The sequence below is a fragment of the Trachypithecus francoisi genome, unplaced genomic scaffold (assembly GCF_009764315.1).
Source record: "Trachypithecus francoisi isolate TF-2019V2 unplaced genomic scaffold, Tfra_2.0 Contig00090, whole genome shotgun sequence".
NCBI classification, from domain to species: Eukaryota; Metazoa; Chordata; class Mammalia; order Primates; family Cercopithecidae; genus Trachypithecus; species Trachypithecus francoisi.
The window spans coordinates 1,300,969-1,320,362 of record NW_022680471.1 but is presented as its reverse complement, the minus strand read 5'-3'; the positions used below and the strand labels follow the sequence as shown (position 1 = coordinate 1,320,362).

The 19,394-nt window shown below is 47.5% G+C and overlaps 1 protein-coding gene across 8 annotated transcripts in view; it reads right to left on the bottom strand.

Annotated features, from left to right (window-relative positions):
* ADARB1 (adenosine deaminase RNA specific B1) overlaps positions 1–19,394 on the bottom strand; it is a 140,063-nt gene that overhangs the window by 47,257 nt on the left and 73,412 nt on the right. The window contains exon 1 of one of the 8 annotated variants that reach the window (XM_033235813.1): positions 15,389–15,721. The exons of the other annotated variants lie outside the window; for them this stretch is intronic. Coding sequence (XP_033091704.1) covers positions 15,389–15,488 — 100 coding nt within the window. The 5' untranslated portion in view covers positions 15,489–15,721. Of the gene's footprint in view, positions 1–15,388; positions 15,722–19,394 lie in introns of those variants that run through there. 8 annotated transcript variants of the gene reach the window in all.

Sequence of the window (19,394 nt, the reverse complement as noted above, 5' to 3'; positions counted from 1 at the left end):
ATGGAAAATGTCTCACAGTAGAAAACAGTCATGCCGAGTGTGGTAGCAGGTGAGTACCTGCAGGTACCGCCCACATTAAGAATGGGAGCTACAAATCTCTTGCAGAGCAGAAGCCAACATTTTCAGCTTTGACAAATGCCAACTCTTGTACCAAAGGTTATAAAACAAAGCAAAATAGCAAATGCAAACACTTCAGCACATTTCACAGAGCTATTTTTTCTTTCCTTTTTAAAAGAACCTCTTATGACCTGAACTACAAACAAGTAAGAATTAAAGCCCTATCAAATATCCCCTATGGAACAAAATTCCAACAATGGTCCATTTTAAAAAGCCTTATTTGATAGCAATATTCAGAACCTCTTCATCTCTCAGAATGCCTCCTAATGCAGTAAGAAGGAAAACAGAGCTGGGAGGTGGTGAGTGTGGAAAGAACACTGAACTTGGCTGCAGAAGACCTGAGACTTCAGTTTCACTTGGTTCCAGGTACAAACCCAAACTTTTTTTTTTAATGGAACTAGACAAGCTGATTCTAATGTTTACATGAAAAGGATAAACAGACTCAAATACTCAGGAAAACTCTGAACCAAAGGAGCAGGTGGCTTAGTCCTTCCTGTTAGAAATCAAGAGCCTCAGTGCCTAAAGCAACACAGCATAGCTCACGGACAAAGAGGGTCAATGTGATGGAAAAAAAAAAATCCAGAATCAGACACAGAATATTTGGTAAAGGTGGCATCTTAAATCAGGGACATATGAATGTGCTTTTTATTTTTAATAAACAGGACCAGATACTGGGTGCCCACATGGAAGAAGATCAAGCTGGATCAAACAAGGCCATTCCCTCACCGTGTCCTGATCATTTCTTCATGAGCTCGCTTTTGATTTCAGCTAACATGATCAAATTGGCAATGTTATATGTTTTATACTGGGGGTAGGCAAATGATCGTTACATTATTCTTTATACCTTTTTATAGATACTTACATTGCAACCACAAGTATAAACAATATATATAAATATAATGTTCTTATCAACTTTGGACAATGAGCGTACCTACCCTTTTTCTCCCCTTCCCTTAATGAAAAACCATACCGTGGAATAAAATATTAAAAACATGACTTATTTACACCAAAGATGCATCAGAACTTGAATAGTCTCTATTGTGCTGGTAAAAAATGCCATCTTTAGGAGGAGTCCACTAAAAGTTTACAGATTAAAAACTGTTTAAGACAACTGGTGAATGGGATTAAAATTACTAACATATATTACTGGATTAAATCCATTTTCCCCTCACAATGGATAGCTTTGAGAAAACTTTTACATATTCTTTATGACTGCTATGGGTTCCATATTTAATAGCTTTGAACTGCAAACTAAAAAAAAGAGAAACGTTATTGAAGTGGAGATTATTCGTGTTGATTCTTTACTATACATCAAGCAGCATTCCAAAGCTAAATTCACTTTGTAGCAAAAAAAATGAATGATGATTTGCTCATTTAACAAAAGCAATTGAAGTATAAACCTCTTACATCATTTGAACAAAAACAATCTGAAACTCAACAAGCGAATCCTGCATGTTTAGGGATACACTTCACCTCATAATTTATATTTTGCTTTCAGTATTATCTAAACCAAACAATATCACTAAAGTGTTCCAAAATATTCAATTGATAATATTTTCAGTGAAATATTTTACCTTCTAGGAAACCCTCCCTGCAATCTGCTGCTAAGTGAATCTTCATAGAGATTTTGTACACATTGAGCAAGATACAGATCTTGTACACAGAGCAAGCAAGATTTGTGCCTAATTTTCAGCAAACGCATTTTTTTCTAGTGCAATGCAAAAGGAGATAATTAAAACAAGTATAATAATGTACAATATTCATCATATTAAGTGGGAAATATTGATGAGAATAGGAATCTACTAAAACAGAAGAGTAAATTCTATCAACGACAAATGACAGAAAGTAACATGTAGAGGTGTCGGTCAGGGCACCTTGCACAGGGCACTAACACCTCAGTTGCCCAGTCAGCAACTTCATCAAACTGTGGCTCTAGTTCTTCCCTCATTAAAAGGGATGCGTCATGGGAGAAGCACATGCCAATAGCACAGGCAGTAGTAGACTGGCCTAGCAAGGCAGCTCTAGGACGGCTGGGCGGGGGTGGGCCTGGTGAGGCCTGGGTGCTCCAAGGGGCCTCAAGTAAGGTGTTTTCAGCTTTGACAAATGCCAGCTCCTTGTTCACCCAGCCACCCCGGGCAGCGGATACACCAATGCACACGAGTAAATCTTGTTGCCTCGCTGCACCCATCTGTCCCTGCCTGCACTGCACGCAGCAGGCGCTCAGGCCAGACACCTGGAGACTACCTGGTTCTCTCTCCCCTCTTACGCCACACCCCATGTCAGCAGCTCTTCTCCCAAAGTTGGGCTAAACACATCAGCCCGTCCGCCTCTGCCCTGCTGTTACCATTCAGCTTATGCAGGAGCCTCTCTGCCTTCTCTTGACCCTGAGAGCCCCTCTCCTCGCAGCAACCAGTGCTATGTCTTTATAAATAAAAAACGTGCTCTAACACATGCCCATGTGTCACGGCCACTGGGAACATCGTCAGCCCTTTGCTATGCCCACCAGAGCCTCTCCAACTTCCTGGGGTGCTTCCCTGTTCCCTCCTTGCCATGTCCTCGTGCAAGGCTTCATCAGACCCCACCTCCTACTGCTCAAGTCCCAGCTCACACAACACCAACCCACCCCAGTGCTCCCCTCCCTCTCCCTCCACACAGTGCAATCCACAATTTGTCTCCCTGTTTGTGGCCTGCCTCTCCCAGCAGGCTGTGAAGCCCACATGGCTGGGGCAGGCTCAGTCTTCTCTACCCCTCCACCCTGGGCGCCATGCCTGCCCCACAGGAACACTGTGCACTGAGTTCCTCCACCCCCAGCTTTTCCTTGGCAGCCCCTGTACTTGTGCCAACACAGGGGCACACTTGGGGCTTTCGTGGCCTACTTCAGGCCCCGTGGACACATGCAACAGCTGTCCTCCCCTGTCCAGTGTCTTCACTTGGCTGCTACAGTTGTTTCCTAAAAATAAACCATACAATCCTCTGAGTGCCAAAACATACCTGAGATGCCTACACATCCTAGATGGTGCCTGCAATGTGGCAGTGGCTCTGCAGCTTTCTGCTCTTTAAAATAGGGCCATGTGTTGGTCTTCACCAGAAGGAAGAAGCATGAACTTCTACCATTTATTATTAATCTGTAATTTTTATTAAAAGGTACCAACTGGTGGCAACTGTTCAAATGTACACTAGTTGTCACCAATTTAGAGATCAGCAAAAAAAGCACACAGCCCAAGTTGACTGTGTGAGCGAACTTGGCTATGGAAACGTGGGACAGACAGCTACTCTGAGTCTACAGGAGCAGGGCCAACGGCCCCAAACTAAACACAGCAAGCATGGGGACAAGCGTGGCAGAGCACAGAGGGCCAGATGTCCCCCGAGTTTCCCTTCAGTCACCCCATTCACTGCTGCCTGGTACTCAGCATCACCCTGAGCAGGCCCAGGGAGCACATTGTCCACACCCCTGACTCCCATAGGCCCCAGCAGCGCCCAGGAGGTTGCATGTGTGCTACCACTGTGGTGAAACTGCGCAAGCCTCGCTGCTGTGGATGGAGCTGTGGGCGCCACAGGCCTTGAGGGCCCAGAGTCAGTGCCCCTGGTGGGGGGCCTTGAGGGCCCAGAGTCAGCGCCCCCGGTGGGGGGCCTGGAGGGCCCAGAGTCAGCGCCCCTGGTGGGGGGCCTTGAGGGCTCAGAGTCAGTGCTCCTGGTTGAGCGGGGAGATTCCTGGCTTCTTGTGCAGAGTTGGTTACCCCTCTCTGCTCACTCCCCCCATGGCCTGACCACCCTGCTTTTCCCACCAGGCCCTGAGCTCTGCTAGGGCAGACTTAAGCCTCATCCTCAGCGTCCACAGCTCTCAGTAGGGTGCTTCCTGTGAGGAAGATAGTGGATGCTTCCAGTTGTGGTGTCCTCAACTAACTAATCACAGCCAGGGAACATTACCTGTGCCCTGTTGCCTTTTGGGACCACGTGGGCTGTATCCACTTTCTCCAAAACACATCTAAACTTGATTGCATAGGAACTAACCTCTAAGTCCTTAAAGCAGAAACATTTGTAAATGAAAGGGCTTTAAATTGGTTACTATTGATGTGAAAGGGATCTACTTAGTACAATCCTCAGTAACAACTGTTTTCCCATGCAGCTACGATTGTCCTCTTCTAAGAAACAGAAACACCTTGCTGGGTCACTCTGGACGGGAAGCCTCTGACCAGCCTGCGGTCTGCAGAACGACAGCCGGACGAGCGGGCAAGGGAGCACTGGGCGAGAGTCTGGGACTGAGCCTGTTTCAGGCCCTCGAGCTCTCCGACCTGGGTCTGAAGTGTCTGGTGCTGTGAGTTAAGACTCACATCTGGGTCTGAAGTGTCTGGTGCTGTGAGTTGAGACTCACATCTTCCTGGAGCCTGTTTCAGGCCCTCGAGCTCTCCAACCTGGGTCTGAAGTGTCTGGTGCTGTGAGTTAAGACTCACATCTGGGTCTGAAGTGTCTGGTGCTGTGAGTTGAGACTCACATCTTCCTGGAGCCTGTTTCAGGCCCTCGAGCTCTCCAACCTGGGTCTGAAGTGTCTGGTGCTGTGAGTTAAGACTCACATCTGGGTCTGAAGTGTCTGGTGCTGTGAGTTGAGACTCACATCTTCCTGGAGCCTGTTTCAGGCCCTCGAGCTCTCCAACCTGGGTCTGAAGTGTATGGTGCTGTGAGCTGAGACTCTCTCACACCTTCTTGGTGGTGGTTCTACAGGCGGGGCAAGCCCTGGTGATTCAGCACCAGCACAGCATGTGCATAAAGGAGCACTCATGGGCATCAGCTACCGTCCCTAAAGCAAGGAGTGGGGCTTTTGTGGACAGACCTGCAAGCCCCTGCTTCCCCACGTCCCTAGTCAGGTATGGCTCTTTTTGGTAAATCAGAGCCCAGTGTCACAGGATCCTCAGGGTATCATTTTTCTGGCCAGAAACCTCTGTCACTGGTGGCGCCTTTACCCGAGTTTTGCTTGGGCCTGCTGGGCTCATTCTGCCCACACAGCATGGCAGGCTGAGCTCAGTTCACACTTCTGGCTTGGATCCCATGCCTGCCAAGGGTGAGCCAGGCATGGAGCGGAAAGGGATGTGTGAGTGAGTGGACGTGGGGTCCAGCCATTGTGTACAGCCAGGCACACTGGCTGTGGCAGGCTGGGCAGCTCCAGGCACTGGCATGGGCACTGGCTCCCTGCAAGGCTGCAGCTGAACCAGGCATACCACACATAGCTTCCATGGCTGAAACTGGGAACATGGTGGTGCCCAGAAGCCTGGAAACACCAGGAACTGCAGGGCCCCAACGAGGGCGTCACCGCCCTGGCTCAGGGAGCTCCTAGTCTGGGCTCCCTGAAGGGCTGCAGTTCTTCTCTCCTCTCCTCGTTGCTTGCAACATGGAAAGCAAAGGGTGTGTTTCAGCCCTGTTTCTGTTACAGCTCTTTCAGCCCTGCCATTCAGCAGGTCTCAAGTTCTTCTCCCGTGTCCAAGAAGAAAGATGGGCACGGACAAGTGGAAGGTGAGCAATGCAAAGAGGTGCTTCACTGAGTGACAGAACAGCTCAGAGAGACCCGCAGTGGGTAGCTCTTCTCCACAAGCAGGTCGTCCCTTCTTCTGCCCGAGTATGGCTGAGTCCGGGAGTTTTTATAGGCTTCAGAGGAGAGAAAGTGTGTGCTGATTGGTCCATGGGCAGCCATGGGTGGGCCCGGGAAAAGCACCATAAGTTCTCACTCCGGTCTGCGGAACTGGCAGCCTGGTCCCCAGGCCTCAAGTCCTTTGTAAGCTGAAGGTGGAGTTTCACCAGGGACCCTCCCCTTTCTTCCCAGGAGTTTGTCTGCCTCCTGCCACCATTATCCTGCCATCCACAGTGCGCATGGCACCCAGGCTGTTCCCGCTGAGGGGCACCTGCAAGGCCTGCGCTGTGCTGCCCTCAGTCCCACATTGGCCTCCCTCTCATGCTCCTCAGTGCCCAAAGTCTGGAGGGGGCCGAGGCAGCAGGGTGCTGGCATGTCAGCACTGCCCTGAGTGAACACACACCCAGCCAGGTTGTGATAGTGCCCCAGCTCGGCCACAACTTTGCTCTGAAATTGGAGCAGGTGCTGGGAGCAGGGAGAGACCAGGCAGTGGGAGCAGGCACTTCTGAGCCTGTCGGGGCAGGGGGGCTTCCTGGGCCCTGGTGAGTGCAGGGATGCCTGGGTCCACAGCTGCTAATGTGTGGCTGCAGCTGTGCCCAGGATGGCGGGGCTCCTGCTCCTCCAACTTGCAGGGGGGTGGGGCTTCCACCTGTTCCCGGCTCCCACCAGCTCCATGGAGCACACAGCCCCAGCCTCCCCTGCTGCAGCTGACACATGGCAGCAGCAACCCCAGACAGGCTGCAGCTGCCATCACCAGCTTCATCCACACTACAAAAACTGATATTGACTAAAACACTAGATGGTACTGACTATAGCAAGCAAATGCAGGCCAATTAATCCTGCCAAGTTATTTGCAGTATAAATCCTATAAAGCAGATCTTTAAAACCCTAGCTATTTATACTCTCAGGAGAACTACAGTAATTCTTACAGAAATACATTTTCAGTCATGTTTTAACTTGTTTTCTGTTAACCTTCTAAGTGCACACCTTCTGTGCAAGTTGATTACTTAACAACACAATGATCCTAACAGAAAATGGGATAATAACACAGAGTTCAAATTGTGGAAATGAACAAAACAGGAGTAAAACCCAAATTCAGTATACGCTCTGTAAGGAGGACACTCACCATGATGAAATGATTAGGTGGCAAATAAAATTTTACCTTGTTTACAATAAAAATCCATAATGTTATGAGTGGAAGTCATATCCAGGAAGATATAAAATCTAGAACATGCTTCTTATATTTAATTGATTAACAATATTTAGCACTGAGATAACTAAACCGAAGTAAGCAACTGGTATTTTAAAAAACACAATCATCATTGGCAAAGCACTGCTGGGGCAACCCTAAGGGAACAAAGCTGAATCAGAGAGCATGGTGAGAGTTACAAATGTGCATGGAACATGTGAACACACATACGTTGCAAGACAGTAAGCAAGGAGAAGGCTGAAAGCCACTCCTTTTAATGGGAGTTAAACAACCAAATAGAAAGAGGCTATGCGAACGTCTGTAAGCCCTCCCACTGCAGCGGCTCCCGGCAGGGATCTCCCACCTCCTTCGGTCCAGCTCTACAGGGATCTGTGAAAATCATGAAGGTTAATTTGTCCAGTTACCTGCACCCTGAGTCCACTGGATAAAGACCATGTGTTTTCCTTCCACCTGAGGGACCTGGAGCATGTGCCTTGACAGAAGGCAGCCCCTTCCTGCTGGGCCTGAGTGGAGGCAGACATGGTGACCTCCCTGAAAGTTAGAAGCAGGTTTCTGTGGTCAACCTTCCAGCAGCCTACTATGATCAATAATATAAAGACAAACAACCAATTTAAAAAGCAGTAGACAAAACGTGAGCAAAATTCATAAAAGAATAAATGCAAACAGGCTTTAATACGTCGACTTTTGAAAGTTTCCTTTCATTCTGTAGAAAGCAAAGATAGTTGTCAAAGTGACACAGCATGGAAGTGACAGGGTGGCTCAGGACCAGGGAAAAGGGTCACTTTCTATGGTGAGCAGCACCCATCTGGCCTCCTGGAAGCCAACACGGCCAGGCCTCCCATAGGGAGCAGCCCCCTTGGCCTGACATACCTTGTTCACACTGCTGTCCAGAGGGTAAAACAACCCCAAAAGTCAGAAGGGGCTGGCAATGGGAGAGGACTACGGTGGTTAAGAGGTGCAAAGGGGCCTATTTGCCTCCCGTTGGACACCAGGAATGAAGCTGGAGGGATGCGGCCACCCCTCTTGTACGCTCACATCATCCTTCAAGGCAGAAGTTACGCATTACTGAGCTCCTGGTCATAATAACACAAAAATACAAAGCCTTAAACACTTCTAAATCTAATTCTAGTACTAGGAATTGGAAGAAAATTATTATGGCTTTGCTCCCATTCAAAGATTTAGCTTCAAGGATGATGATATGGTTTGACTGTGTCCCCACCCAAATCTCATCTTGAATTGTAGCTCTCACGGTTCCCACATGTGCGGGAGGGACCCAGTGGGAGATAATTGAGTCACGGGCGCAATTTCCCCCATACTGTTCTCATGGTAGTGAGGAAGGCCCATGAGATCTGACGTTTTTAAAAGGAGTTTCCCCCTTTCGCTTGGTTCTCATTTCTCTCTTTGCTGGCTGCCATGTAAGACGTCCCTTTGTCCTTCCTTCATCTTCCATCATGATTGTGAGGCCTCTGCAGCCATGTGGAACTGTGAATCAATTAAACCTCTTACCTTCATAAATTACTGTCTTTATTAGCAGTGCAAAAACAGACTAACGCAGATGATCACCTTTTTCATAAAGTTTTTCATAAAGTTTATTTTGTATCTATGTTTCCTAATTCTTACAATGAACATGTACTGCTTCCATAAGAAAAAAAGTTAAATTTTATTCTAAGCCTTCCTCCTACATACACGAATATGCTTTACTCTATACAGAATTCCACATGCAGTCTGGAAGGGGAGCAGACCCACGGGAGACTGAGCCACACTCCAACCCACCACGAGCTGTCTCTCCAGTCTTATCTGTAACCACCATCAACCGAAAGAACTGCATGCTTTTCCATGATATTACACAAAATATTGTAGGCCCTGTACATTCTAGCATACTGTCAGGTCTCAGACAGCCTGTGCAATTGGCCCAAATACAGGCAGAATAAATAGTTGCTAAGCAGAGGGACACTCGCTGGGTGTGGGGATGTGAGGAAGGTAGGACAGCTCAGCTTTGGTGGAGGAAGTGGGGGAAACACATATGGGACCTTTGAGCCCTGAGCACGAGGCTGCTGCACAGTGGCTTCAGGGAGGTCCCTCCCCAAATCCCCAAGAGCCACAAAATGATGTCACTGGTACAAGACCAAAGATCCCTAAACTCTCTGACATAATTTTGCAAATCTAAAGCATTTATTCCATCCTATTATCACTACTACACTACTATATATTTCACACCTAACAAATTATGTGTTTTATAAGGCCTAGAGCAAAATTTCCAGATGGTTCCATTTGCTTCACATTCTGACTCACTGTGTTCTACACTGACACCCTCTTCAGATGGGGCTCTGAAGGCAATGATCAGAAAGAACCCCCAAAGGATGAAGCCAGTGGCTGAGAGAACGAAGGACAAAGGAGTTCCCCCCCGACCTTCTCCCCCACCGAGAAGAATCAGGGTCTGCAGAATGAGGACACTCCCTGCTGTGCAGGGTGCAGGAAGCTGGCAAGACAGGGCCAGGCTGGGCCCTTCCACCTCCTCTCCTGAATAAGTGTATTTTATTGCGGTTCTGCTGTTGCTGCGTGGCTCCCAGGCTGCCGGCCCACGACGAGCCATAGCCAGACCAATGAAGCAACACTCAGGGATCACCCCGAGGTCTGGACACCACCTGGAAAGAGGTGATGGGCAAGGACCCAGGCTCACTTCCCGTGGGGTTCTGTGCAATTTGTGGCGGGTACCACTGCATCTAGGCCAACTCAACACAGCTTCCTGCGTGCTTCCCTGTATTCTTTCTCGCCTATCTATTGCTGGACTAGAAGCAACTGCCAAAGTGACTCCAGAACCTTCTGTTAGAGAACAGAGCTTTTTCCAGGATGGAAGAAGCCTAGGTCACTGAGTGAGTTTGAGGGCCAGCTGTGCCACAGAGCATCACCCTTGCTTCTGATGTGGTCACAGGCCCTGGCCCTTCTTGTCCCTGTCCCCCGTTCCCCCAACCCTATGCACGTATATCCATACGCATTCACACATACAGAGCCACACTGATCCACACACTCGTTTCCCGCCTCAGTCCAGCATGCCTAACCAACGGCAAGCTTTAGAAAGCTACATGAACTGCTGAGGCAGACACTCAGCAACAAAATCACAGCTCAGAGCCAGCGCGTGAGAGCACAAACTTCAGAGGGCCCTGCCTTCGTGAAGGTGCTCTGTCCTTCACAGTGCACAAGCAGCAGCAATGCATTTGAAAGACTGTCCACTTTGCTCTACTTGACACAACCTAAGTAAGTTCCTGCTTATTTGAAAATTGTAGCTAATTTTCTGGAATCAAAGGGAAAAAAAGACAACAATGTAAACTTTATTTTCAATATTAACACTTATAATTACACTAAGAATTGGCACTGTTACGATTTGCTTTGGATCCAATTTCCATAGTATTTCAAGGGCAATATCACAAATCTACTTCTATACGCTTGCTTCAGAATTTCAGCTGTTAACCTAGAGTGTATGTGCCTGTGCTTAAACTGCACCCTGTAGATGAGAGGAGCTCCTGCCCAGGCAGCAGAGTCTCTCTTGTGCTGCGAGGTCCATCAGCACAAATGCAGTGAAAGGTACACACATAGCCATTACAACAGGTTCTAGGAGATCTGGGCCCTCTATCCATAATGCTGCTGTCCACTGGGGGTTCAACCTTCCTTACTGGGGCCCCTCTCCTGGCAGACACTGCTAGAGAATGGTGTCTTCCATTCTCACCAGATACTGGGGAATATCCCTTCCCACTACTACACATATAGTGCAGCAGTGACAAATCACATAAATCCACCCTCTTCATGCACCTAGTGGGATTTCAGGTGGCCCATTCCAGAACAAACCTCAAGCCTGAAAGCTGTGGCTGCCCCCTGCTACTGCCATCCCGTTACCCCCTAAGCATGTCCAAACCCCTGGTGTCAGCATGCAGAAGGGTGTAATGGGTACTTGTTGGATGAACAGAACAATGGATTGATGGAGGAGTGGGTGGAAGGGTGGATGGATGAGTGGATGACAGATGATGGCTGATGGGTGACGGGTGGATGGATGGATGATGGGTAATGGGTGATGACGGATGGGTGGATGGATGGTGGGTGGGTGGTGGGTGGGTGGATGATGGGTGATGGGTGATGATGGGTGGGTGGATGGATGGTTGATAGATGATAGGTGATTATGGGTGGATGGGTAGATGGATGGATGATAGATGATGGGTGATGGATGATGATGGGTGGGTAGATGGATGGATGACAGATGATGGGTGATTATGGGTGGGTGGCTGGATGCATGGATGGATGAATGGGTGATGGGTGATGGGTGATGACAGGTGGGTGGGTGAATGGATGAATGATGGATGATGGGTGATGATGGGTGGGTGAATGGATGACATATGATGGGTGATGATGGGTGGGTGGGTGGAAGGATGGATGGATGATGGGTGATGGATGATGGGTGATGATGGGTGGGTGGGCAGATGGATGGATGGATGAATGGATGGATGAATGGATGATGGATGATGGGTGATGATGGGTGGGTGCGTGGGTGATGGATGATGGGTAATGAGTGATGATGGGTGGGTGGGTGGAAGGATGATGGACGATGGATGATGGATGATGATGGGTAGGTGGGCAGATGGATAGATGGATGAATGGATGATGGATGATGGGGGATGATGGGTGGGTGGGTGGATGATGGATGATGGGTAATGGGTGATGACAGGTGGGTGCATAGATGGATGGATGGATGGATGGATGATGGGTGATGGGTGATGATGGGTGGGTGGGTGGGTGGATGATGGGTAATGGATGATGATGGGTAGGTGGGTGGATGGATGGATGGATGATGGGTGATGATGGGTGGGTGGGTGGATGATGGATGATGGATGATGGGTGATGATGGGTGGATGGGTGAGTGGATGGATGATGGATGATGGGTAATGGGTGATGATGGGTGGGTGGGTGGATGGATGAATGGGTGAATGGATAATGGATGATGGGTGGTGGGTGGATGATGGATGATGGGTGATGGATGATGGGTGGTGGGTGGGTGGATGGATGGATGATGGGTAGGTATGTGGGTGGATGGATGGATGGGTGAATGGATAATGGATGATGGGTGATGGGTGATGATGGTGACAGGTGATGATGGGTGGGTGGGTGGGTGGATGGATGGATGATTGATAATGGTTAATGGGTGATGATGGTGGGTGGGTGGGTGGGTGGGTGGATGATGGATGGATGATGGGTGGGTGGGTGGATGGATGGATGATGATGATGGGTAATGGATGATGATGGATGATGGGTGGTGGGTGGGTGGATGTATGGCTGGATGGATGATGGGTGATGATGGCAGGGTGGGTGGATGGATGGATGAATGGATGATGGATGATGGGTAATGATGGGTGATGATGGGTGGGTGGGTGGACTGATGAATAGATGGGTGATGGGTAGATGCTCAGATAGATGGATGACTAGATGGACGGATGGATGTTGGATGGGTGGGTAGATGGGTGGATGGATGAGTGAGTGGATGGATGATGGATGGGTGGGTAGATGGGTAAATGAGTGAATAGATGGATGATAGGTTGATGGATAGATGGATGGACTAAAGTGAGTAGATGGATGATGGATGGACTGGTATATGGATGGGTGGATAAATGCCATCCCATCCTATACCTCCAGGTGCTACCATGCTCTGCATCTCACAAAGAATTGCTCTCTTTGCAAGGTAAGAGTTATGGCTGCCACCAGAGAAGGAGGCTGGCATGACAGCTGCCTGCTTCCTCCCCATGGCCAGTCGGCTCTCCTCACTCTGTGAAGGGTGAAGGTCAGGAGTCCCAGGGCTTCTCCTCCAGAAGTACTCAGGGAGAGCAGGCCTCTCTAGGTTGGGACCTCCATCTCCACAGATGTCCCCACACCCAGTTCACCTCTATTCTAGAAACATGGGGGAGCCCAGCTTCAGACTAAAACACAGTTCAGAACTGCTGCAAGAGGACAGTGGTCTTCACATGTGCACACATGACTAAGCACAGATAAGGATGTTATCACATGGGAGACAAACAAAACACTCAGTGAGAAATACATCTGGAAATATAGGATGCTATTCAGACAGCAGGCGGGTGGGGAGTGAAGGACTGCCTCTGTGTTCCCACCTCTCTCCCCTCCCACTGGTCATCAACTTAGCAGCAGTGCTGTGAGTGAATGAGGCTACAGCAGCAGTCACTGGGCACTGGCTGGGTGCAGGAAGCGCCTCATATATGGGCACTAACTGCTCCCCAGAATCCTGCCCTGTGACTCCCAGACCTCTCCCAGGTCTCGTGCTGGCAGCATCTGCCAGGGTGGCAGTGTCTGCTTGATGGGGGCTCTGGCTGCTATTTAAATGGCACATTATTCTTTAGTCCTATTTTCCTGATGATTAAGCTAATCCATCTGAGGCTCACACACAGTCAATAGTCAATTATTTGCCCTGTAGAAGGGAGTAACTGCATGGATAATTCAGGAGTGATGAAAAAAATCACTGAAATTACATTGCCACTGAAGCCAACTAAGACCAGTAACTTGCTACTACATTGTTTTCACCAAAGAATTACATTTTAAAAGGTGTACATTATACCAGTCTTAGAAAAAAACAAAACAAAACAAAACAAAAAACATGTAATACACATGATTTACCATACCTTAAAAATATACAGTATAAAAGACTATATTTTACATCTTATAAAACTTTGCCAGTTTGGTATAAATGTGACGGCCAATCTTAATAATATCCATAATTTTCAAAGGTATTTTTATTAGTTTCAAAGATAATGCATATTATAAAATATCAACAGCAAGAACTAACACACAATGTGATACTGTTTAATAACACTCACAATGAACTTACTCATAGGAATGACCAAGGAATACAAGTCATTTAATATGTGGGCTTCATTGTTACATCTTATAACCCTTTCAATTTCTTATAACCTTGGTCTGAAAATGTAACATACTTGAGAGTGGTTTTCCCACTGCAGAATGAGATTATGGAATGCATGAAAAAGACACTTTAAGCTTGAATCACAGTAAATTCCAAAAGAATGACGACAGACTTATTCTTGTCCTTCTCAATATTTTTCCCAACTTAAATGATTAGTGATGAGTGTCCATGGGAAAAGTGGTGGTAATGCTAAATTGAGGGTATTTGGTAAAAATGTCCTTTAGTTTTTGCCTGTGCATTTGTTTTACCCCCATTGCCTATCTTAGTGACATCTCAATTTCTAAAGCTTAACTGAGGAAACAAAAACAGGCCAATGCTGTGACTCCTTGAGGTGAGGGCAGAGGGGGCCGCACAGATTGGTTGTACTGAGACCACCCATCAGTCCGGGAAAGCATCGAGGGTGTGGTATCCCCAGCCCTGGACACAAGTAGCTGGCAGCACGGTGCCCAGAGGGCCCAGGGTCAGGGGTTACCCACTCCAGACACAGACTTCCATTAGGTGCTGTCGTCCTTTTTATATTAGCAAGGCACTCTTACACGACTGCTGACTTTGAGATGCATCTGTTCCTCTTCTTTTTAGGAAGTCACACCAAAAAACCGAGGTTAATTTTATTTCCTGAAGAGAGAGGCATCTCCTGCCACAGAATGTCCCGAAGGCCCTGTGGTGGTGAAATGCTGTGCTCCAGTCCTGTCAGGAAGGGGACGCTAAGGGGGTGCCCAGAAGACACAGAGGCAGGGGCACTGATCACACCTGTCTTCAGCTGTTCTCCAGGCTAGATACATCTTTTCACTAAGGCATTTTCTATTAATTATTTCATATTATACAAAGAGAAAAAAAACCAACAGCTTTTAAAGCAGCAGTTCACGTCCAAAAACCAGTAGCTTGTGATGTGTATAGTCATGGACAACTTTTGAATCTGGTTTTGAGAAAAAATAATCTAGATTTTAACAACTTAAAACATTAAGTTGAATTAAAAACTGGTATTAACCTGGAGTGCAGAATGTAAGGAATTTGTTCTCCATTCTTTTAAAGGGGAAATATTTTCACAATGGTTGCTACAGCCTTGCTTTCTGCAGCATGAAGAACAGTTTTAATGTAGAAAAGTCATTAATGAAGAGTGCGGCAAAGGAAATCTCATATAAGCATCTATCTCTGGGAGAAAAACCTTTTCTATGGCTCAAAGCTACAAACTTTAGGGTTTTATAAATATCTTTCCAAAGACATACTCCAGACTCTGAAGCTAAATGATTTCTATTCATGTTTACAGACATGTTTTTGAATCTTCCTTTTTAAGTGCCCCTATCTAAAATTCTGTAAAATGCCAACAACAAAAAAGGCACTTAAAAAGGGAAAACAAAAAGTAACTGGCATCAGCAAGATTAATTCACAAAGTCATCTATCCCAGAAAACACTTCTGTACTGCATTAAAGACTAATGCTTCACATTGAAGAATAAAAACTAAATGAATTACCTTTCCTCTCAGAGCGCTTCTTGCGCCTCCTTTTATACCGACGCCCCATGACGCTGAAAAAGGTCCCCATGTGCAAAGGCCCAGTGGTGGACGACGCCATGCAGACACGCCAATGCCAGCGCCAGCCAGCCCCAGCCTCATTCTGTCCCTCAGTCACTCGGGGCAGCAGCACAGCGACTCACTTCAGTGTGCTGGCAGCTGCGACAACAGCAGCCCCTGCCGACCAGGGAGCCTCCTCCTCTGCCTCCGGCCCATTCATCACGCTGCAGTTAGGCAGAACTAGGCTGAAGGGGCCCAAACACCATAATGACTTCAGAGCACACCACCCAGAGGATGACATGTGACAGTTAACCCTTCAGTGCAGTCATAGACAAAACACCACGAGCAGAGGGGAGAGAATGATAGCATGAATCTCCCACAGCAAACACACCAAAGGCCTGTTTAAATGGAAATCCTAATACAAAAAATCTATCAATAAAGAGAGTACAGTGTAGAAAATAAAACTGCAAAAAGTAACAGGCTACCACACAACGCAATGCAGGGGCTCAGCAGACGCCAGCTGATGAAAACAGCTCCACAGAAAGTGCAGCTGAGTGGTCAGGATGTCACCAGTGAAATCCCTGGGACAGGAAACTGCAGGCCACTCACAAACAGATCCCCCTGCCCCCAGAGAGCGCTCTTTCTCCTCTCTTAACTTTGTCTCCCACCAACACTGACCTGCCTTGTTCATTACTGCAGAGCAGGGGCACAGCTCATGGCCCAGGTGAATGACGCGCAGCCAAGAGAGGGGCTACCACCAACATCTTCCCATTTTCTGCTGTGCCTGGTTTGATCAGCACTGCCAGCCTGTGACTAGCACAGTACCATGACCAGCCTGGGGCGAGCAGGGACACACGTCACACACACGTACGTGCACACGCATCTCACACACACACATCATACAGCACTTGGTGCCTCTGCCGCTCGGGAGCCAGCATTTAGGGCTGGCACAGCAGAACCCACAGCCTTCAGCCCCTTCTTGTCCAGAAAAATGCTGTTCAGGCCCCAGGGAGATGCTTCCCCTGAGATGGCCTGTGTCTCTGGAACAAAAGGCAGCTGCATCCAAATGCCCTGAAGATTAGGCTGTCTTGGGAGGAGTCCGATTATGGGGAGGAGGCAAGCAGAAGAAGCACTCACAGGCAAAAGAAAAAAAAGACAAATTAATTAACTAGTCAGATTCTTTCTCTTGGCACAATGCAATTACTGTCTCGTGTAACAAAGTACCTTTTCCCAATAATGACCGGCATCCACTTTCTAATTCATTATTCCAAAGGTACACATGAATTAGTGCAATGTTTGTGACAACTGCACATGGCACCTGAGGAAATTATGCCATATTAAGCAATTCTTATTACTTTTAAACTTGTGTGTGTCCAGACATACTTTGCTTAAGCATAGTGAATTCTTTTCATTTTCTATTGTCTCAGCATCTATCTGGAATATGAGCTGCACTTTCTCCTACTAGCAGCAGAGCTCAGCCAACCTTGACACTTTCTAGTTCTACACCACACCCAAGTGGCTCAAGCCAGTACCAGAGATGAGAACCGAGAGGCATCTTTCACTCAGGCACCTGTCCACACACTTCAAGTGACCCCACTCTACTCCCTTATTTGTTCTGCTGGTTGGCTGCAGTGCTCTCTCTCTCTGCCTGACTCTTTGTTCCTGCCTTGCACGACCCAGGGACAGAGGACTGCCCTCGTGACTCATGGCACCCTCCCTGCTCAGGACCTGTAAGTAAAAATCTTTGAACATGCTTCCCATTGTGTGGTGTGCTGGATTTGTGCCTGAATTTGTGTTGGGCTCCTGGCACGAGTGACGATCAGGCAGGAATAACCTGGACATGGATCAGACAAGAGCCACCAGGGCATCTGTCAGTACACACACATTTCAAGAGGGACCCCCTGGTCACAGGTGGAACAACGAGACATCAGGCCGTCCGCCAGGCAAAGCAGCATCTCATGAAAGCACTGGAAACAGCACGCCCAGCCCCTTCACTCATCACTAGGGCGGGGCTGCCAACCACTCTGGCACTGGAAGCCCAATTTAGCTGGAGGCCCTCAAAACACCGTAAAACTCAGGCTCCACGTCAGCAATCAGAGAGATGTCAGACATCAGAATTATCAATAGTTTCATTTCTTAAAAAATTATTAATATGATTTAACTAAATTTTCAAATTATTAAATTTAAAACTCAGCTTTAAACAATTTTGATTTAAACATTTCACATTAACTACTTTATATAACTTTTAGTAATTTAGAAAAAATAATATTCTGAAAACAAAAAATTATAATTTTTGTTATTTACTTAAATTCAAATTTTTGATAGAAACATATTCAAATTTTGTATACTTCAAATTCAATGATATTTTTGGTTTTTTGCTTGTTTGAGACAGAGTTTTGCTCTGTTGCCCAGGCTGGAGTGCAGTGCTGAGATCTCAGCTCACTGGAGCCTCCACCTCCTGGATTCAAGCGATTCTTCTGCCTTGGCCTCCCAAGTAGTGTGCGCCACCATGTCTAGCTAATTTATTTTGTATTTTTAGCAGAGACGGGGTTTCACCATGTTGGTCAGGCTGGTCTCGAACTCCCGACCTCAGGTAATCCGCCCTCCTTGGCCTCCCAAAGTGCTGGGATTACAGGCATGAGTCACCACACCTGGCCCAATGACATGCTTTATTTTTTAATCCTTTAGATCAAGTGGTGGCAAACATTTTCTGTAAAGGGCCAGAGAGTAGGTACTTTAGACTTCATGGCCACATGTCTCTGTTGCACTATTTTATTTTTTAACAACTCTTTAAAAAATGTAAATGCTGCACAAAAACAGGCTGTAGGCTGCCGTGTGCTGGCCCTGCATTAAGCCATGAACACTAATACAACAAGCATTATCTGATATATATGCTTAATACAAAACATAATTAGTGATTTGCAGAAATAAAAACAAAATAATCAATGTTATGGGAGACATATGCACCTATTCATCAATCATGTCTTGATCTGTTACTCATTCAAACATGAGTGGCATCTGAACAGAACACCCAGATATGCACAGTAACAGTTAAATTCAGTGGTCTTTGATATTTTGCCAACATTAATTCATATAAAAACCATAGCTCTCCACATATTTTTTCCATCTTGAAGATGTATTTGCCGAAGACGACACAACGTATTGTATCAATAGTGCGCCGGCTTGACTTAAAACTCTGAAAGATTTAGACATGATATGTGGCCCCCATTTGAACTCTGGTGCCCTAACCACTGCTAGTGTCAGGGACAGGCCCAGGGGCAGCAGGGCCACCCGAGTGCCCCCAGATGCTGCGTACAAGGAGACGGCCAGCAACTCATCAGCATGCATGGTGCAGCTGCGATGGATTTCTGCTCCAAAGGACAGAGCTGGTGTCAGGATGAGCTTCTGAGATAGAGTAAGGCAAGTGGGGAGCCTGCCGAGAGGCACAGGGGCCTAAGACAGGAACAGAGGCCACATCAGGAGCCAGCAGAGGCCGACGCATTATGGCAAGCTGCCCGGGGGCCCATGTTGTTGCACCTAGGAACATGCAGCTGTCTGAGTTGTGCAGGGCCAGACCTGAAAGGGCCTTTCAAGCTGAGGTGATGTCTTTGAACTCCATCCGGGAAGCCATGGAGAGTCTGCAGGTTTGCATCCAGCAGTAAGGAAGGTGGACTGATTATGTGGGAACAGGTGAGGAAGATAGGAGGGAACAGGGGACAGTCACAGCCCTACCTCAGGCCAGTAAGGGATGAGACGGCCTAAACTCTCCCATGGTGGCATGGGTGGAGAGAGAAGCTGGGGAGAAGACATGATGCAGAGATCTCACCAGGCCAGGGAGCTGGGCTGGACAGCCAGGGAGAGACAAACAATGCTTCCAGAGGACGGATGGATGTTAGAGCAAAGCCGAGCCCAGCTGCTGGCGAATGCATCTGTGATGCCCATGAGGAGCCGGGAGCTCAGATCTGCT